Raw genomic sequence first — 21,464 nt, 5'->3', positions numbered from 1 at the left:
TCAGGGATCTCTTCCAGTTAACCTTTGAGCAATTGAGGAAGACTTGGAGAACGGCGCAAGTTAAATAAAAGCTTGTAAAATATGAAAAAATGTACCTGTCAAAAATGACTCGACTCAGCTCTCCTGAAACTTAAGGCCTAATATGAGCTCGGCTTTCGGCCTCACTTTTACCATAGATAGACTATACATATTGTTGTGATTTAGTCTCGATATAGGGAGCGTGCATGAACTGTAGGAGCCGCTTGTACTGGGCTGTGCTCTGAGGAATTGTTTGACATGATGCCAACGGCCACTTTCTATCACCGCGCCGCTCGCCGTCGGCAGGATGTTCATCCTCACACCTTAGAACCTAAATGGTCGTGTACTGTGCGGTTCAAGAGGAATTTCCTCCCGCGGACGCTCCGACTGTGGAATGAGCTCCCTTCCGAGGTTTTCCCGAGGGTCTACAGTATGGGGTTCTTCAAAAAAGGAGTGTACAGGTTTTTAAAGGGTCGGCAACGCGCATGTTGTTACATGCGCGTTGCCGCGCTCTGCGCTCTGCGCTCTGGAGTTGCAGGCGTCCATAGGCTGCGGTGACTGCTTACCATCAGGCGGGCCGTATGCTTGTTTGCCACCGTCGTGGTATAAAAAAAAAAAAAAATTTAGGGCAAGCAACAAGAGGGTATAGAGGGAAATAATTCGAACACCATTTTACTACGTAACTTTGTTTGAACTAGTTAAGAGTTGAACATATCAAAAATCCCCGGCTCTTCAGCCGGGAGGCAGAAGGTTGGAGGTCCCATTTTTTGGTTTTTCACTTTGCGTCTTAGCGACATGACTACTTACACTAAACGAAAGCTGATTAAATTTGCAACAAATTTACTTTTGTCAATTTTTTCGATATCTGGTATAGTTTTTGAAAATATCCTTTCTTGAAAGTTTATTTGGGGCTCTCAATTTTATTTTGATATCTAAATCAGGGAAGCTACTAGGCCATTGTTGGTATCATTATCGCATAAATAAAATTCATTTTTTTATATACCACGACGGTGGCAGGCAAGCATACGGCCCGCCTGATGGTAAGCAGCCACCGTAGCCTATGGACTCCTTCATTTATTTATATTTTTTTTAATTTAATCATTTCGGATAACAAGACCCATACATTACTTATTACACAATATAATAATAAAAACAGAAACAATTAAAAATTAATAATAATAAAAAGTCATTAAGTAATTAATTTAAAGCATTGTCAAATCATAACATCACTAATAAGAATAAATTAAAAATGAAATAAAATTAAAATGTCAGGTTTTAAAATAATAATTAATTTATGGTATAGGTAAAAAACTTAAGTAAGTCACCTGTTGTATGTAGTTGTGACGTGTTCGAATAGACAATTGTTTTGTTTGTGTGTGTCTTTTAAACATGTATTGTCTATTCGAACACGCCACAACTACATACAACAGGTGACTTACTTAAGTTTTTTACCTATATCACATTGACACCATTCCGAAGTAAAACCACATAAACTTCAAACAAATACTTTTTTTTAACTCTTCACACTTAAACCGCTGAACCGATTTAGTTGAAATTTGGGATACAGATTATTTTTTTGCATTTGGCTGGCGAATTGTCACATGTACAAATTGTGTATTCCTGTAGCTCGGCCTCAACACGAAACATGCGTCGTTCGCTTGCCATTCACGAAATCATCACACATCCGGTGCCAGTTAATCAATAATTTATATCTAACAGTTTAACTTTTGTTTTTAGGTGATTCGACCACCCAATTCAGACGTGGAATTAGAACTTTATCCCCTCAATTTAAAAATACTACGGCACGTCGCAGTACCGCAAAGTAAGTAAACAATATTATCATTTAATCAATTGTTTCTTTTTTTTTCTTGTATCTTTTTACTGAGGTGTGTCAGTAAAAAGTATTCTATCTATTGTTATTATTTTCAGTTAAACCTAAAAACTAAACATGAAATAAATAACATATTGACATTTGGCAGGAATGAACTCAGTGTCAGCCGTGGGCGGAGTCTCCATGTACTCCAGCGTGCCCATGGCGCCGCCCGCGCCGCCCGCGCCGCCGGAGCGGCAGCTGGCCTACACGGCTGCCTTCTCCAGGCTGGCCACTGTCAAACAGGTATCACAAGAACATACAACAGACAGATTTATAAGACCCAGCTTTCCGGTTTATTTAGACGGCGCGCAATCTGGCATGCTAGTTTAGTTACATTACGGATTATTGAGGTTACTTCCAGTTCAGCTGACCGATCGAAATGCCGCAACGTAATGAGGACTGACGGGACTGAAAAATTTCAAAAGGTAACCTAAAATAAAGGTATCAATACAATAGGTAACAGTAACGGTACCCGAAAACTACAAAAGACCGGTAACCTAAAATTAAAACCATTCTTCTCCTTCCTCCTGCCCTTATCCCACGTTATGTGGGGTCGGCACAACATGTTCTTCTCTTCCATTCTCCTCTCTCTTTCGTCACCTCAGCACTCACTCTGTTTAATACAAAACATATAGCGTGTAAGCTTAGCTTAAGTTATTTTTCTATATAGCAACATATTTTGTAGTTGCCCTATAATTTGCATGTGGCAACTCTCTCTCTTCTTTCTCGATCCGAACCGACGACACGTCCCGCGATCACCTTTGTAATAATTTTTAATATAAAAGTGAATAAAAGTTCATTTAAACTTAAAAAGCGCATTTTGTATTCTCCATGCGCTAGTGGTCCTTCGTTGCAGTGAAAAAAGTAAATCAGTGTTCGATATTTCGGCAAAGTAGTGTTCGCGGCAAGTGCGTGTGCGAGCCATGTGCGAGCTGGCCGTCTATACCGGCTGGTAATTCGTCGTGGTGGTGCCTAGGCTGGCACTGCTGGCCTGCAACTTCGTTCTATCTATAATAGAACGAAAATCATACACGGATTGGAGAAAAGAGCATCATCAAAAACCGCAAGTAACTCGGTATAAGTCGAAATTTTCGACCACCGCCATTCCTCATTTTTAAATAAGGAGTGAAGTTTGCGCGACCCGCAGCCATCTTGCGGAACTTCGCAGCGGTTTTTGACATTTTGTGTCAACTGTCACGTTTGACATTGACGTAAATAAAAATCAAAACAAAGTGCTATCAACGTCTTTGTGCATTCGATTAAAAGTGTTTGTGCCTTCGTTCGTGATATTAATAAACATTAAAATGTCTAGCGATATGGATAAATTAAAAAAACTACGCGTTATACGCTCACAGTGCAAAGGAACCATTACAAGAATCGACAGTTTTGTCAAGGATCCAGAAACTTTGGCAGCCGCCAGCGCCGATATATTAGAGGCGCGTAAAGAGAAGCTCATTTCCACCTTAAAAAATTACGAAGAGGTGCAAATGGACATCCTTAGCATTGATGAGAACGACGGTGAACAGGTGGGAGAGGTTGAAGACAAATATTATTCTATATTAGCCAAAATTAATAGCTCCCTTAAAATGCTAAACACGAAAGTGACTGCGGAGTGCCACAACGCATCCACATGTAAGTTGCCCACAATCGAAATACCCTTTTACGATGGAAAGGATTTCACTAAATTTAAACCTTTTTTTCGACTTATTCACAGCTGTCATTGATCAGAATAGCTCACTATCTGATGTGCAAAAGCTTTTTTATTTGCGAAAGTACCTACAGGAGGATGCGTTGGCGGTTATTTTGAATTTGCCATTAATAAATGAATCATATAAGGAAGCAATAAAATTATTAAAAAAGAGATTTGACAACAAGGCTAGATTAGTAGCAAACCATATAGGTATATTGTTAGATATTTCTAGTATACAAAAAGGCACAGCGGCTTCCATACGAACATTTGTTTCACAAATTAATCAACAGTTGCATGCATTAAAAAATTTAGATGAACCCGTTGATAAATGGGACATGCTTTTAATATCAATATTGACTCGTAAGCTAGATCAATTCACACACCGGGCTTACCAGTTAGACCGGGACTCCGATACCATGCCTACTATGGCTGGTTTCATTGAATATTTAGAAAAGCGTGCTATAGCGCTCGAAGATAGTCATCAAAATAAACATAGTACCTACTATGATGGTACCAACAAACATTTAAATAATAAAAGTACTTGCTATGAAGGTACTCATAAATCAATACCTAAGGTCACAAATGTGGTATCGAAGTCGTTGCCGCCCTGTAGGTATTGTGCTAATAAAGACCATCAGATATATAACTGTCCCATATTTAAAATGTTACCTACAGCTCAAAGGCAATCTTATGTAAATGAAAAGCAAATGTGTAATGTATGCCTTAATAATCATGATGGTAAATGTAAATTTAGTTTTAAATGTAAAATGTGTAAACAGGGCCACAACACATTGCTGCATCAGGAGCGCAATGTGAATGTGGACAACCCCAGGACAAATAATGATGTCAGTCAGCAGCCACTATCATCTGATACTGGTGAGTTTGAAATTGAAATTGCTGTTAATACTATTTTAAATTGTGTGTCAGATAGTGGTGTTTTGCTGCCAACCATAAAAGTCAAATTACTAACTAATAATAATGAAGAGGTGGTATGCAAGGCATTACTAGACACTGCATCTCAAGGCAGTTTTATAAGGTCAGATTTGGTAAGCAGGCTTGGCTTAAAACCTGTAATAGAGCCTAACAATATTATTGGTTTCCGTAAACAACTATGTAAAGTAAATGAGTATGTAATTTTGACTATTCAATCATGTAAAAATAATGTTAAAATAATATTGAAATGTCATATTAGTGATGAAATTACTTCCAAACTGCCTCAAAGATCATTAGATGTGTCTAAATATCATATTCCAAAAAATATAACTTTAGCTGATGACACATTTTACATGACAAGTGATATTCCTCTGTTGCTTGCAGCCAACATCTATTTTAAAATATTGTTGCAGGGTTGCATAAAAACTGAAAATGGACCGGTATTCCAGAATACCATGTTAGGATATATTGTCGGAGGAAGTATTCCTGAAAAAGGTACCACATGTAATATTGTAACAAATTTAGTCAATATATCTGATGGTGAAAAATTGGAAAATGTAATGGAGCAATTCTGGCTTTCTGAAAAACTTCCTGAAGTGGAAAAATCTACAAATGATGAATTTGTACAAGCTGAAAAAATATTCCAGGACTCTGTTTCAGTAAAAGACAATAGATTTTATGTTGATATGCCATTAGCTTTCCCCATGGAAGAGTTAGAGTTAGGTGACTCATTTTCTGTTGCCTATAACAGATTCATAATGTTAGAAAAAAGGTTCAAAAATGATCCTTTGCTATTTGAACAATATAAAAAATTTGTTGACCTGTACCTGGAACTAGGACATGCAAAGATAGTTGATATAGAGGGTTATGATTTAAATGGTCCTGTGTTTTTTCTAGGACACCACTGCGTGTTCAATCCGTCAAGTCGAACCTCACATCATCGTGTGGTCTTTGATGGATCGATGAGATCTAGAAATGGGACATCGCTGAATCAAGTCATGCTGAACGGACCTGTTGTACAGAGTGAGCTCTTTGACATTCTTATTTTATTCAGGACTTATCCACTTATTTTCACTTGTGATATTCAAAAGATGTTTCGCAATGTTTTTATAAATGAACATCAACGCGGACTTCAAAACATTTTATGGCGCGATTCGCCCAAAAACCCTATCAACTGCTTGCAGCTTCAAACTGTTACATACGGTTTAAAATCAAGCACATTTTTAGCTACAAGAGCTTTAAAGGAGCTAGCAAATATGCATAAGGATCAGTTTCCTTTGGCCGCTCAGGCTATTTATAAAAATACATTTGTTGATGATGTGCTGACTGGTGCTGATGATGTGGAGACACTTCAGGAGCTGAAAAGGCAAATTGTAGAGCTTCTAAAATTAGGTAGTTTCTCATTACATAAATGGTGTTCGAACCATGCTCCAGTTTTAAGCGATATACCAGTTGAGCACAGACAAATTGATAGTGTAGAGATAGGTAAAAATGACACAGTGAAGACTTTAGGTCTTACACTCGAAATAAATTCAGATAAATTGAGTTTCTCTTGCCCTGCAATTGATGAGGCAACAATACTGAACACAAAAAGAAAAATTCTCAGCTTTATAGGGAAAATGTTTGACCCACTTGGTATAATTGGCCCAGTAATTGTGGTGGCCAAACTATTCATGCAAGAACTCCATAGCTCTATGCGTAAAGATTGGGACTCTACAATCCCAAATGAACAATTCCTATACTGGTCAAAGTTTTTTAAATAATTTAATGCAAATGGGTCAAATCAAAATAGAAAGATGTGTTAACTTTATATTGGTATCACATGTAGAGCTAGTAGGATATGCCGATGCATCTCTTAAGGCTTTCGGGAGCTGTCTCTACCTAAGAGTTTTTATGACTGATGGCTCGGTTCAAGTGAACTTATTATGTTCCAAGTCCCGTGTGTCCCCACTTTCTAAATCTCACACTATACCTCAATTGGAGCTTTCTGCTGCTCTACTTTTAGCACAATTGGTAGGTAGAGTCAGTAAGATTTTAAATGATAGAGTTCCTCATAAAATATTTCTTTATAGTGATTCTCAAATTGTTTTGTGGTGGATCAAGACAGAGGCAGTAAAAAGTACTGTATATGTAAAAAATAGAGTCAAACAAATTGTAGAGCTTACTGAAAAATCACAATGGCTGTATGTTAGGTCAAAAGATAATCCTGCTGACTTATTATCAAGGGGCGTTGAACCGCATAAACTGCAGGAGTCTGATCTATGGTGGCATGGTTCGCCTAGTCTTTGTGATGTAAATTATACACATGCAAATTCTGAAGAATTTAATTATAACGATTTCATGACACATGTAGACTCGCATGGCGCTTCATTTGATGCGTCTTCTGACGATGTAGAGGGAATTTTGTGCCATACCACAAATATAGAGCCTCTGGATTTATTAAGAAAATATTCTAACATCAATAAACTTCAAAGAGTTATAGGTTTTATGTATAGATTTTATAATAACTGCTTGAACAAAGACAACAAAATTACAAGCAGTTACTTAACTGCAAAGGAATTGCGTGACTCTATGACGAAGATTGTACGTTGCACACAGGCAGAGCATTTTGGTAAAGAATTAGTCTTGCTCTCAAAAAATAAGCCTGTGTCAATTGGTGATCAATTAGCGTTTCTAGATAAAAACGGTGTAATTAGGGCCGTGGGGAGACTGCAAAATGCAGAGAACCTGTCTTATGACAAGCGGCATCCATCTATACTTCCAAAAAACTCCTTTATTACCGATCTCATTATAGAACGAGAGCACTTGAGACTTCTGCATGCAGGCGCTAGACTAGTATTAGGGTCTCTATCTCAGAGACATCATCTTGTGAATGGTATACGGGAGGTAAAAAAGGTGGTGCATAAATGTATGAAATGTATACGAATGAAAGCTGAAGCGGCAAAGCAGTTGATGGGAGATCTTCCTAAAGAAAGAATCACTCAGAGCAGACCCTTTCAGCATGTAGGAATCGATTTCTGCGGTCCGTTTAACGTAAAGGTCTCTCGCATTAGAAAACCTATTATTACTAAAGGCTACATTGCGCTTTTTGTTTGCTTTGCTGTAAAAGCGATTCACTTAGAACTTGTTTCTGATCTCACGACTGAAACTTTCTTAGCATGTCTTAAACGATTTATTTCTCGGCGTGGCATGCCCACAAATATATTTTGTGACAATGCAAAAACCTTTAAAGGTGCTTGTAATACGTTAAAAGACTTGTATGACCTATTCTCCTCCAAAGATTGTAGAGACTCTGTCTACAAATATTGCTCAGACAAGTACATAACATTTAATTGGATACCGAGTTATTCTCCAACATTTGGAGGAATTTGGGAAAGTGGCGTCAAAAGTGTAAAACACCACTTCAAAAGAATAGTAGGCAATCTATGTTTGACCTATGAACAACTGAACACTGTAATCATAGAGATTGAAGGAATTTTGAACAGTAGACCTATACTTTCTGCTATTTCTAATGATTGTGATTATATAACTCCTGGACACTTCATTTGTGGCGCAGCCTTAACAAGTTATCCAGAAATTGATCTCACGGAAACTTCAGTAAATCGGGTTCCATTTTGGAAAATGTGCACTAAAATTAAGCAAGACTTCTGGAAAACCTGGTCTCAAAGTTATTTGACCCAACTTCAAAGCCGCCCCAAATGGAAATACCAGCAAACTAATTTAAAGGAAGGTGATTTGGTAATTGTAAAGGATATAAACACCTCTCCATTAAATTGGCCAATGGCTCGTATAGTAAAAACGTTCCCTGGTAGGGACGGATTAGTAAGGGTAGCTGATGTTAAAATTAATAATAAGATATTTCGTAGAGCCATAACTAAGTTATGTCCTTTACCTGTATTGTAGTTTTAATAACTTCTCTTATGTTTAGATTCCTGTTCGCGGGTCCAATCTTTACCTTTATGTAATTGCCTGGCCCCAACTATGTTTAATACAAAACATATAGCGTGTAAGCTTAGCTTAAGTTATTTTTCTATATAGCAACATATTTTGTAGTTGCCCTATAATTTGCATGTGGCAACTCTCTCTCTTCTTTCTCGATCCGAACCGACGACACGTCCCGCGATCACCTTTGTAATAATTTTTAATATAAAAGTGAATAAAAGTTCATTTAAACTTAAAAAGCGCATTTTGTATTCTCCACACTCCTTTCTTTCTCATATTCTCTTTCACACAATCCATCCATCGTGTTTTGGGTCTACCATCCGCTCTCCGTCCATCAACATTCATTCCTAACATTCTTTTTCCTATATGGCATTCATCCCTCCTCATTAAATGCCCATACCACGCTAACCTACCACTCCTTATCTTCTCCGCTACCGGTGCTACTTTCAAACTTCCCCTTATATACTCATTCTTAATCCGATCCTTTCTCGTCACTCCACACATCCATCTCAACATTCTCATTTCCGCTGCGTGCACTCTTCTTTCATCCGTCACTTTCGTCGCCCAGCATTCTGATCCATACATTACAACAGGTCTCACGATCGTCCTGTAGACCTTAAGTTTCTTAAATTAAAACCATTCATCATTCGAAAATCAATCATTTCGTAATCATTTTGAATTTTTGACAAATAAAATAATTCTGATACTGATTAAAGTATCAGTTGCAAAGATATCCAACAGTAACGGTACCCGAATAAAATGGCAAAATACCGGTAACCTAAAATAGAGGTATCAATTTAAAAAAGTATCCAAGAGTAACGGTACCCGAATAAATAACATTTAATAGGTAGCTTTTTCAAACGGTATTACGGTACCGCTAAGGTTGACCGTTTCAAGTAGAGATTTTTATCTAGAACAAAGCAAAACGCAGAAATTCAAAATGGTGGGTGTTTTTTTCTGATTTTGACTAAGATTTTGTGGGATCCACACATATCGATCTTGATCAGAACAAAAGTTTAGGAATTCAATATGGCGGTCGTTTTTTCTAATTTTGACCTCGGATTAATAATATAGGTCTCTGATGTTTAGATATGGATGTTCATCTTGACCAGAGCAATAATGAGGAAATCCAAGGTGGCGGGCGTTCTTTCCAATAAAGTTGAGTGACCAGTTTGAATTGGGGTATCAGATCGCGTGGCAAGGTACTTTTAAATAAAGGTACCGTTTGGACGGGAGTTTCTTAGGATATCTAAAGTATAGATATCGGTACCGAAATGCTACTTTATCGGTCGGGTACCCGGTCGAAATCGTTTTTAAAGGTACCGATTGACGGGTATAGCATAGTAGTATAGGGTAGTGTATACATATTTTTGGCACTTTGTCCGTATCAATATTTTCAGATGTGACCGTACCGCAATGCAACTTTAACGGTCGGGTACCTTTAAAAAGACCGGTCAAAACCGTTTTCTATGGTACCTTTTCAGTCCCTGAATAAAACTCACATTTGACTTCTGGCACCATCTAAATGAGCCCTTAAACTCGCTCTATTAACATTCCTCATGGGTTAAACAGGCTACGCCTCAAAGTGATAAGGCCTTTCACGCGACTTAAAAAAAATTAAGACTTTTTTTCATAAAGGTGTCAGAATTCCTCTGCCAAGCCCTGGGGCTGCAGCGCGAGGACGTGCGGCTGTGGTCGCTGGGCGCGCACGCCGTGCTGCTGGACGACGAGGGCTGGACGCTGGCCGAGCTGCGCTGCGACGAGAGGACCCGGCTGCTGCTGGAGGTCAGGAACGCGGACCTTACGTGGCCTGAGGAAATTGGGGCGCTCAGGTGACTACTTTGAGTCTGTTTAAGCTAACTTTATTTTTGAATATAATTACAGTGAGACACCTCATTCGGTTCTCGTATGTTTCTTTTATCCTAATGAATGTTTTAATTACACGGAATTTTTACTCTTAGAGACTCTTTACATCTCTAAGGATAATTTGATAAAAGTCATTTAGTTCTGACATTTAGAGATATTTACACCTCTAAATAGTTTTTTTTTTTATCTGTTTGTTTATTATTATTATTCTCTTTATTCATTTAATATCTTAGGTTAGGATTTTTTATAATATGGATATAAAAGTAAAATATAAAAACACTTACAAAACAATACAAAAGATATTGTTGCGACTGCAACTTAATATTATATAAAAATCAATGCAGTAGCTAAACGCAGCCGTCGGGCTCGGCTAGTATTCGGAAGCTTTTTAAAAGCACCAATAGGAGCGCTCCACATAATCTGTATCGCGGCCAATTGGAAGCATTTAAATCTAAACCTTTTGTACTGATCAAATCAAATATTGCAAATCACTCTTTCATCATCCTCCATACTTTCAACACCTATTTTCTACATTGAACCGTTTTGGCAAGAACCCTTGTAAACCAGTACCTTTGGATGATTATACTTCACTTCATTATAAATCGAAGTTTTATTTAAGTCGTCGAGATCCTGACCTGCACGGCGGCTACAGATATAAACACATTATAAAAAAACCTAACCTAGGGTGCCGCCAGCAGCGGGGCAGGGCCCAAGCTGCCGGTGGTCAGGGCCGCAGAGAGCGGAACCGGCGGACTATCCGCGCCGTGCTCAAGATCACCGCCTTCTGCATCTGACCCTTGATCCAACCACCTAGCGAGATTATTATTTTATTTATTTTAATTATTATTATTTTGGTTATTTTTTGTAATTCGACATTTAGAGACTTTATACATCTCTAAGTAATAATAATAATTCACTTACTTTTTCTTTAAAAATAATGTTTTTAAGTAGTTTGCATTAATATTTTCAATGAATAGTATTTTATAATTGTTTATATGCTTGTTTTTGTTTGTATGTGAATTCCATGTTGACGTGTAAAAGTGCCCTTGTGGTCTATTTGCTGAATAAATGTTGAAGTTGAAGAATCTTATTGCAAGCACGTAAGATTTATTATACTTTGACAACAGCAGAAGTCTACTTCCGATCGCTCGGCAGCTCAGCCCTCTTCTTTAGTTGGTACAAATTTGACTCTTATGTCATGGACTTAAAGTCCCTTCCTAGGCCTCAAAAACGAAGATGTTCGCCTATAATCGTTCGACGTTCTTCCCTAGTTGGTCGTCTGCTCTAATTCTACAAATTTAACACTTCTTTCACGGGTGTATAGTGAGGAATGTCGAGATCCGACGTCGCACCTTACCAAATTAAAATGGAGCTGTGCGGGACATGTTGCCAGGCAGAGTGATGGCAGGTGGCCAAAGTGCTAACGGAGTGGTAGCCGCCTTCAGACGAAAGGAGTGCCTGGCGTCCGTTGGCTCGTTGGGTGGACGACATTCGGAAGACTGCGGGTCACTTCTGGATGAGACTGGCTCGGGACCGGGATAAGTGGCGTACTAGAAGAGAGGCCTATGCTCAGCAGTGGGCGATAAAAGGCTGATATGATGATGATGATAGTCTATTGTCTTCTGCCAAGCGTCAGGCCTCCGGCACAAAGCCGTCCGCCTCTGATCGGTCGGCTACAGATGTGCAAGTTGCGGAAAGTTTTCAAAAAATACGAAAAGTTCTCGGAAATTTCTTGAGAATTTCACAGAAATATAAGAAATTGCCATTTTATGTATCAGAAACTTTCAATCCAGATATAAAAATATTTCTTGTATTTCTTTCTACTCCAATGTGGAAAATTTCGCAATTTTGGAAAGTTTCCTTTGGCACATCAGTACGATCGGCACTTTTCTTTAGTACTACTATCTAATACTACAAATTTGAGTTTTACGACACCGATGTAAGGTATATTATCCTGTGCAAAGTAAAGATTTTTTCCTTTAGTCGCTCGGCACCAACGCAGTACTCCTAGATGATGAGACAGACTTGAGTTGGCCTGAAGATTAAAGCGCTCAAGCTCGTACAATTTTGAGTCTTATTACGAGGGTGTAAGGTGTATTACCTTATGCAAAGTGAAGACATCCACTTTTGATCGCTCGTCACTCTTCTTTAAATGGTCTTTGTACCCTCTAAAACTATAAACTTGTTTTTAGGGTTCCGTAGTCAACTAGGAACCCTTATAGTTTCGCCATGTCCGTCTGTCTGTCTGTCTGTCCGAGGCTTTGCTCCGTGGTCGTTAGTGCTAGAAAGCTGAAATTCGGCATGGATATATAAATCAATAAAGCCGACAAAGTCGTACAATAAAATCTAAAAATTTAATTTTTTTGAGGGTACCTCCCCTACACGTAAAGTGGGGGTGATTTTTTTTTGCTTCAACCCTACAGTGTGGGGTATCGTTGGAAAGGTCTTTCAAAACTAATAGGGGTCTTGAACAAACATTTTTTGATACTGTGAATATATTCGGAGATAATCGCTCCGAAAAAAAAAAATTGTGTCCCCCCCCCTCTAACTTTTGAACCATAGGTCCAAAAATTATGAAAAAAAAATCGTGGAAGTAGAGCTTAAGAAAGACATTATATGAAAACTATAGCGGACATGCTCAGTTTAGCTGTTTTTGAGTTATCGCAAAAAGTTCCCCCTTAATAGTAAAAAGACTTACTTTACCTAATTAGGTACTGATTATGCAAATTTGCCTATTTGTTTAACTCGCGTCAAAGGTACCGTTTCATCCCTTGGTTAACAATTTACTATACTTTAAGCTCCAGTTTAGCTTATTGTGACGGAAGAGTAACTACGGAACCCTACACTGAGCGTGGCCCGACATGCTCTTGGCCGGTTTTTTTATTTATGTTAAATGTAATAAGTTAAATTTTCCCTTGCTAAGCGGACTAGGTTTAAAGGACTAAGATAATTTATGATAAAACACTGCTTGAGGGTTTTTATAAAATTTGAATATAACATGAGAACATCTAGTCGCGCCCATTCTATGTTTTCTCGTCAGCGATCTACGTACGAGTATTACGCGCACTGTTGTCCACTTACCTACCCCCTAATACAAATACTTAAACATACTTACCGGCAAAATAATAACAAATATTTTGACGACCGGTTTGGCCTAGTGGGTAGTGACCCTGCCTATGAAGCTGATGGTCCCGGGTTCAAATCATGGTAAGGGCATTTGTTCGTGTGATGAGCATGGATATTTGTTCCTGAGTTATGGGTGTTTTCTATGTATTTAAGTATTTATACATATTTATATATTATATATATCGTTGTCTAAGTACCCTCAACACAAGCCTTATTGAGCTTACTGTGGGACTTAGTCAATTTGTGTAATAATGTCCTATAAATATTTATTATTTATTATTAAAATTGTAATCAGTGTCTGTCGCTCCTTTTGTGACATGGAATATGTAAATAAAATGAATATATTTAAGTTCTCATTTTAAGTGAATTGTACAAATTCTTATGAGAATAAAGAATCTTTAAACCGAACTTCTAGTAAACAGTACCACTAGTGTAAATTTAGTCGATAGCGAAACGTGACGTACGCGTTTGCGTTAAGTCTAATTTTGTATGGGTTTTTAAACAGCGCGCCAAGCGGGACGTTTTGGAAAGTCAAAAATCTCATACAAAATGACACTTAACGCAAACGCGTACGTCACGTTTCGCTGTCGAAAATATTTACACTAGGGGTACAGGTTAAAATTTGGATCTTACGGAAACTGACGTTCTAACATTTCGATGTTATGCAATTTGAATATTATAATAATTTAAGCTTGCTTCCTTAATTTGGTTTTAAATTTTAAATTTATTCGATTTTTCTGGCAGTATGAGCGGCGGAAATCGTGCAATGGAGCGACGAGAGACCCTCATCCCGCCCAACCTGCCCGGCGCCACGGGCCTACATAACCTGGGGAACACTTGCTACATGAACGCAGCTTTACAGTCGGTAACTACTAAAACTACTTTTTAGCGTCGGTTACACACATATGTACTTTTATTAGAACCCGGGTACGTCCTTAAACTACGTCCAAAAGAGAGGTATGGGCATTGTGAATGTCATCTCACTTTGTGTGGTAGGGCACAGCCAGTGGATGTCATTCCAGATCTAGAGCAGAGCCCAACTGGGGAAGTACCTCCACCTTACAGAAAACCACAGCCAAATAACACTAGACCCAGTAGGGTACATAGTGTTATGTTCCTGCTGGTGAGTAAGGTTGCCAGAGCTCAACGAGGGGGGGCGGGTTTAGGGTCGGCAACGCGCATGTAACTCCTCTGGAGTTGCAGGCGTACATAGGCTACGGAGACTGCTTACCATCAGGCGGGCCGTATGCTTGTTTGCCACCGACGTAGTATTAAAAAAAAATTATAGGGAGCGTGCATGAACTGTAGGAGGCAGCACAGGAGCCGTCAGATTTTTGGCGCGAGGCGTAAATGTGATGTTTTTTGTTCCGATGTAGCCCACAAGATGGCAGAACCTACTATACACATGAAAACACGTGACGTGTACATGTGCATGTTTATGGTTCCGATTCAGGCCACAAGGTGGCAGACCCTCCAACGCGCACGGTCCCTATGAATTCTAATTTCTACTAATTTTATTTTATTTTAGTATATGGAAAACCAACAGCGCTATACATATCTAGAAATTACAATAGAATTACAGAGCCAATTACAGGTGGTCACTTATAGAAATATAATAATTTAAAAAAAGTTTTTGCCCAACTTAATTTACACATACAACTTCCACCAATTCTACCATTAATAAAACTTCAGTTCATATAATATGTTAAGGTGTTTATTTGGATATATTTCGTGTAATTTTTCTTAGTGTCTGATTTGTAACTAATGTAAATGTTATGGTCTTGTACCGAAATTACATTTACAGTACATATGGTGCTACGTTACCGCACTAGTGCGAAAATTAGCATATTACGTTACTGTGTCGAACATTTAGAAGGCCATATGTACTGTAAAACGTTGTACGATACATGTGCGAATAGGTAATTCGCAATTCGTGTCGTTTTAAAACACTTCCTTCGGTCGTGTTTTAATTTATCGCCACTCATTTCAAATTTCCTATTTTTCGCACTTGTATCGTAATGTACTATTACAGTACATATGGTGCTACTTTCCCGCACGCGTGCACTTTCCCTGCATGTCGAAACTTTAAAGAGTGTACTATGTACTGTAAAACGTTGTACTATACACGTGCGAATAGGTAATTCGCAACCCGTGTCGATTTAAAACACTCCCTTCGGTCGTGTTTTAATTTATCACCACTTGTTGCGAATTTCCTATTTTGTGCACTTTTATCGTAAATAACTTCAAAAAAAAAATTCAAACTTCAAAAATTTCTTGTAGGTACACAAATATGTTTACAGGGGTGTTAAGATTAACCTAATTAAATACAATAGGGTTGTTTCCAATTTTTTGAAACGCTTGTATTACGTTCTATATTAACTAAAAGTTGCACTAAAATTCAACTTTTACACTAAAAACGGCTTTAAATATGTTAAATTAACAAAATATATTTTGACAGATGCTTTCGCGCCCAAAAACGCTCTTTAAAAATTGTGTGACGTCACAGTTTACGGTTTGACACATAACTACATACACACGTAGAAGATACGAACTGTCAACTGACATTTGTCATTTGTTGTTTATCGCCTAACTGTAAACAGTGTCAATCCGAGAGTTGTGACGTCATCAGAATCTTCAAAGAAGTTTCGAGTTTGGTCACGTGACGTGTGCCAAAAGATATTTTAAATTAAATATTTACAAAAATATGGTCATTACAGGTCCTCAAAAGTAGTTTAACATGTTCTTATAATCCAAAAGAATTTATTGGGATACAATTCTGCCCTAAGATTTGTAGATGGAAACAACCCTATTGATAAGATGTAGGTACCTTGGCTAGGAAGTATACTAGTCAGTTTGCTCTGGCTCCTACACTAGGCTCAGCCTGTCTCGTAGGTAACCCAGACTCAAATGAGTTTATACAAACTATAAACTAGATTAATTATGTAGATTTTTCTGGAAATGTGTCACTCTTTCGAGTGGAACACTTTTAAGGAAACAAAATGCAACATGTTCTTAATAATGACGACCGGTTTGGCCTAGTGGGTAGTGACCCTGCCTACGAAGCTGATGGTCCCGGGTTCAAATCCTGGTAAGGGCATTTATTCGTGTGATGAGCATGGATATTTGTTCCTGAGTCATGGGTGTTTTCTATGTATTTAAGTATTTATAAATATTTATATATTATATATATCGTTGTCTAAGTACCCTTAACACAAGCCTTATTGAGCTTACTGTGGGACTTAGTCAATTTGTGTAATAATGTCCTATAATATTTATTTATTTATTTAACATTCTTAATTATAAACTGAAATAAATGTCATATACTAAGAAAAAGTGACCAAGGCCTCTAGTGCCCCAGGCTGGAATCGAACCAGCGTCCTCTGCTATCGCGGCAGGTGCCTGAGCCACTCGGCCACCGGGGTCACGGCAATTCGGATTTTTTCCAATAAATGCATTTCTTACTGAAGGCTTAGGTTGAAAAAGTAATTCAGTAAAAAAATGCACATTTATTTCCGTTTATAATTTATATAGTAGTGTTACTTGAAATAAAATTATTTTTTTATGCTACGTCGGTGGCAAACAAGCATACGGCCCGCCTGATGGTAAGCAGTATACGTAGCCTATGTACGCCTGCAACTCCAGAGCATGCGCGTTGCCGACCCTAACCTCCTCCCGCCCCTCGTTGAGCTCTGGCAACCTTACTCACCGGCAGGAACAACACTATGTGTAGTAGTAGTAATATTTTCTGAAAATAATCTAATTTGTTCTAATACTTTTAATAGTATATTTTTAATTATTTTGTAGGTATGGAACACGGGCCCGCTCACTCGGTACTTCAACTCCGGGATGCATTTGTACGAAGTGAACACAACCAACCCGCTCGGGACGAAAGGTGCTTTGGCCGTGCGCTATGGAGAATTGTGTAAAGAGGTAAGTTTTAACCTTTCATTAGTGTTGTGTAAGTGTGAAAAATGTATGGACGCAGATTTGTTTTGCAATTCATTAGGCCTCTTTAAAAGAGCAGTATATTCTTTTCTAAAATAACGGTTAAAAGTCATCGAATAATTTAAAATTAGGAAACTATAGGTCTATAACGAAATCAATCCATAGCTATTAGCTAAGTTGCTCATATGTTTATTTTAAGACGGTTTGTTTCTCAATAAATTAAAAAAAATAAAGTGTTAGGTGGTCAAAAATCGTGGGTTTAACCTTGGTTGCAATATCAAGAAAAAATCGTTCTCGATAAAAATGCAAAAATATTACTAAGAATTCGGTCACGATCCTTATCGAATATTTAGATATAGACGGGTTAATGTAGGATATTAACTAGTAATTGCACGGGTTAATGTAGGATATTAACTAGTAATTGCATGCGGTTTTTTTCTGAAATGCTAGATAAAATTGTTATCAATTAAACTGAGACAGTTAAACATGTCATTGGTCAAATAAACGACGGTTATGTAGAATATAAATAAATAAATATTATAGGACTTTATTACACAAATGGACTAAGTCCCACAGTAAGCTCAATAAGGCTTGTGTTGAGGGTACTTAGACAACGATATATATAATATATAAATATTTATAAATACTTTAATTTAATTTAATTCTTTATGTAATGTAATTATGTGTAAATGTATAATGTATATGAAAATAATTTTCTGGATTAAATTTCATTCATTCATTCATTCATTACAGTCGATAAAGTAATCGATTTACTTAACCCATTAACGCCTAGCGATGCCGGAAATAGATTTTTTTTGCTGCTGGCAAAGATACCTTTTTCGGAATCCTCTGCAGCAAACTGGCAGATCGTACCTATATCAAGAAATTACATATCTGTCAAACTTGTATGCGTTTCTGAACACGTATTTGTTTCAATTATGTAGTGGTTTTTTTAGATCGGTTTTTACTCCAAAACTGCATTTTTCAATCCATTTATTTACTATATTTCTTAAATATTCTTTATTAACTTGTTTTAAAGTTTTAAGCACTATTTCGACTAAATATTATCAATTTTAATAATTACGCATAACTTCAAATTGACTAAAATGTGCGAAACGGAACGCAATTCGTAATGGCGGCGGGGGAGGGGTGAACGACCCTTTGACGTTTTATCCTGATTCCTGCCGTCAGTCGTAATTCGTACGTCAATCGAGAACGTTTTTGTGATCCTGTGCGCTCTCCAACTACAAGCCCTAGGCCTCCGCTATGTCATCGTCCGAAGAGTTGAGAGGCCAAATGGATTCGAGCTCCTCTTCAGCTCCGTGTGTGATGGACTCCAACGAGCCGCCTGCATCATGTGTGCAAGTTTTGGACTCCAGTGGGCCTCTTGAGCCCGCCGCGACAACGAGCACTGGGGAGGCCGAGACTTGCTCTTCTGATTCGGACAGACGTAATGTAAGCATGGTTTTTATTTATCAGCGTGGTGATTTTTTTATACTATAGTTCTTTTTTTTGCATATTTACCGTATGCATGCTTGGAATACAATTTTTGACTTCGTAAATTTGACTAGTTAGATTTTGATTAGACTATGTTCCCCGCAACATATCAAAAGTCGCCGGCCCCTTGTCCCATGAGCCGGGGAAGAGGGGGGGGGGGGGGGGTTTGATGATCCTATTTTTCGGTTTATCGATTATATCTCGGAAACTAGGCATCTTAGCGACATACACAATAAGAAAGCTGATTAAATTTGCTACAAGTTGAATAAAGTCAAGTTTTTAGATATCTTGAATAGTTTTCGGGTTATCCTCGATCCTTGACTGTAACAGTAAGTAGGTATCACCATTCTTAATAGTGCCGGTAAGGCCCGTCCTTACATATATGTCAATGATCACGAATTTAATTTCGTTCGGAACTGCTAAAGATAATCTCTTAAAAACCAGGCTATTTTATTCCAATATATTTCATGACACTCTTGCGGGACCCTATTACTGAGACTCCGCTGTCCGTCCGTCTGTCACCAGGCTATATCGCATGAACCGTGATAGTTAGCCAGTTGAAATTTCTACAGATTATGTATTTCTGTTGCCGCTATAACAACAAATACTAAAAACAGAATAAATAAATATTTAAGGGGGCTCGCATACAAAAAAGTGGTTTTTAGGTAATGGTACAGAACCCTTCGTGCGCGAGTCCGACTCGCACTTGGCCGGTTTTATTCTCATTTTGAGTACTCACTAGTATATATTCTAATAAATGTATTTGTTTGTTCTAGGCTCCACTTTTTTCGAGTATTATGCCAGAGTCCTGCCTAGAACTAACTGACTCGGACATCCATGAATCGGAGGTCTATACGATGAATCTAACATCAGAGATACGTGTAAAATGGAACATCAACAAAATCTTTAAAACGTTTCCTACTGTGAAGGCGTGCGTGAAGTTTGCAGAGGAACTTGGTATGATCCCTCGAGAGAAAATGTGCTCGTACCACGGAACGCCCATGGTGATAGTGTCCGGCGGAGCGTTCGGTATGTTCCGCTGCCGCAGGAGCAACTGTCCCGAAGACGTCCTCAATAGAACCGAAGGAACGTGGTTCGAAAATGTGGTACTTTACATCCCACTCCCAGCTGTGTTTGAAATCATGTACTCATTCTCAAACGGGTTCACTCATAAACAAACTCAAAAGGAAACGGCGGATAATGACAGAGAAATAGTACCAATAGTACCTATAGAAACAATCATCGATTGGTTTGACAAATGTAGAGAAACTATAATGATATATGACTTAGAAAATAAAGAGGAGAAAGAAAAAATTGGAGGTCCGGGAAAAAAATTGAAAATTATTGAATCGAAGTTTGGAAAGAGGAAATACGACCAAGGGCGACTGGAAGGCAAATGGATGCTGACAATTATCGAAGATGGAAGTCAGGATTTGAGAATAGAGATATGTCCCAGTAAATCTGATGCGTTGGTGGTGATACAAAGACATGTTCGAGAAGGCTCTATCATCCATACAGGTGTGTGGGAAGCGTACAACTGCCTTCCCGAACACAATTATGTGCACGAAATTCATAGTGATGAAAGTTTGGTCCCACCAGATGGGACATATAAGCTTGGGAGTGGGTGGCAAGGACTGACCAGGGCCTTTCACGATAACAAATATGAAGGAAGTTTTGAAGACCGGTTGATCGAGTATTTGTGGAGGAGACGAGTTAGATTAAATAAACTGGACCCGTTCGAAGAGTTACTGAAATGTATTTTATATGTTTATAATATTAATAAATGATTTTAAAAGATGTGTGTTTGATTGTATAAACCCTAATTTTTTTAAATCTACCATTCAAAAGAAAATTTTGAATCTATAAACCTATACCATATTTGCATCAAGCAAGCAAGAGTTCTGAGGGCCTACCGCCAACATCTAAAATCGTTATATGCTTTTATATTTCGTAGATACAAAAACTAAATAATAAATAAATATTATAGGACATTATTACACAAATTGACTAAGTCCTACAGTAAGCTTAATAAGGCTTGTGTTGAGGGTACTTAGACAACGATATATATAATATATAGATATTTATAAATATTTAAATACATAGAAAACACCCATGACTCAGGAACAAATATCCATGCTCATCACAAGAATAAATGCCCTTACCAGGATTTGAACCCGGGACCATCAGCTTCGTAGGCAGGGTCACTACCCACTAGGCCAAACCGGTCGTCAAATAGAAGCAACGTTTTGACGTTGGCTGTTAACAGAACCAACTCAGATAAATTAGATGACTAAAGGTGCATTCACACCCCGGTAACTGGAGCAACACGGAGACACTAGGTAACTTGCCTAGTTACATACTGTTGCACAGTGTTTGTCAAGCAAAGTGAACTGCGGTGTGGATGTGCCTTAATGTAGGAGCAGAGAGATTTCACTTAACTCAAATATAACAGTTATCAGTTAGCTTGTAATATTATGTTTGCTTAACCCATTCATGGCCACGAACCACGAAGCGTACACAACACGCCGGGCCACCATGTTATGATGTCACTAAGTCAACTTTAGATTATCGACA

The 21,464-nt window shown here is 38.1% G+C and overlaps 3 protein-coding genes across 4 annotated transcripts in view; all 3 read left to right on the top strand.

Moving 5' to 3' along the window:
- The window catches only part of LOC133529336 (ubiquitin carboxyl-terminal hydrolase 32), a 110,050-nt gene that overhangs the window by 38,189 nt on the left and 50,397 nt on the right, over positions 1-21,464 (top strand). The window contains exons 11-15 of the mRNA XM_061867032.1: positions 1,756-1,840; positions 1,998-2,134; positions 10,095-10,288; positions 14,193-14,313; positions 17,253-17,378. Of these exons, the coding sequence (XP_061723016.1) occupies positions 1,756-1,840; positions 1,998-2,134; positions 10,095-10,288; positions 14,193-14,313; positions 17,253-17,378 (663 nt within the window). The remainder of the gene's footprint in view (positions 1-1,755; positions 1,841-1,997; positions 2,135-10,094; positions 10,289-14,192; positions 14,314-17,252; positions 17,379-21,464) is intronic.
- Positions 2,508-8,695, top strand: LOC133528846 (uncharacterized). 2 transcript variants are annotated; one of them, XM_061866331.1, is made up of 3 exons: positions 2,508-4,457; positions 4,928-5,009; positions 5,412-8,695. In XM_061866331.1, exons 1-3 carry the CDS (start codon positions 4,398-4,400, stop codon positions 6,275-6,277), a joined length of 1,008 nt encoding a protein of 335 aa, XP_061722315.1. In that variant the 5' UTR covers positions 2,508-4,397; the 3' UTR covers positions 6,278-8,695. The 2 variants fall into 2 exon arrangements, with proteins under 2 accessions (XP_061722315.1, XP_061722314.1); XM_061866330.1 differs by having other exon boundaries at positions 4,928-8,695.
- Positions 18,234-20,687, top strand: LOC133528942 (uncharacterized). Its single transcript, XM_061866456.1, has 2 exons — positions 18,234-18,848; positions 19,667-20,687. The coding sequence occupies exons 1-2, from the start codon at positions 18,660-18,662 to the stop codon at positions 20,675-20,677; spliced, it is 1,200 nt and encodes a 399-aa protein (XP_061722440.1). The 5' UTR covers positions 18,234-18,659; the 3' UTR covers positions 20,678-20,687.

This window comes from Cydia pomonella, chromosome 20, assembly GCF_033807575.1.
Source record: "Cydia pomonella isolate Wapato2018A chromosome 20, ilCydPomo1, whole genome shotgun sequence".
NCBI classification, from domain to species: Eukaryota; Metazoa; Arthropoda; class Insecta; order Lepidoptera; family Tortricidae; genus Cydia; species Cydia pomonella.
The sequence above is the reverse complement of the archived record's forward strand: the minus strand, read 5'-3'. Positions and strand labels throughout refer to the sequence as shown.

What these genes read in the sequence shown, in the direction of transcription:
- LOC133528846 (XM_061866330.1), top strand. Translation starts at nt 4,398, where the DNA reads ATGTGGACAACCCCAGGACAAATAATGATGTCAGTCAGCAGCCACTAT. An exon ending in GCCACTATCATCTGATACTG is followed by an intron (nt 4,458 to 4,927) that starts GTGAGTTTGAAA and finishes ATATTGTTGCAG; the next exon opens with GGTTGCATAAAAACTGAAAA.
- LOC133528942 (XM_061866456.1), top strand. Translation starts at nt 18,660, where the DNA reads ATGTCATCGTCCGAAGAGTTGAGAGGCCAAATGGATTCGAGCTCCTCT. An exon ending in CTGATTCGGACAGACGTAAT is followed by an intron (nt 18,849 to 19,666) that starts GTAAGCATGGTT and finishes TGTTTGTTCTAG; the next exon opens with GCTCCACTTTTTTCGAGTAT.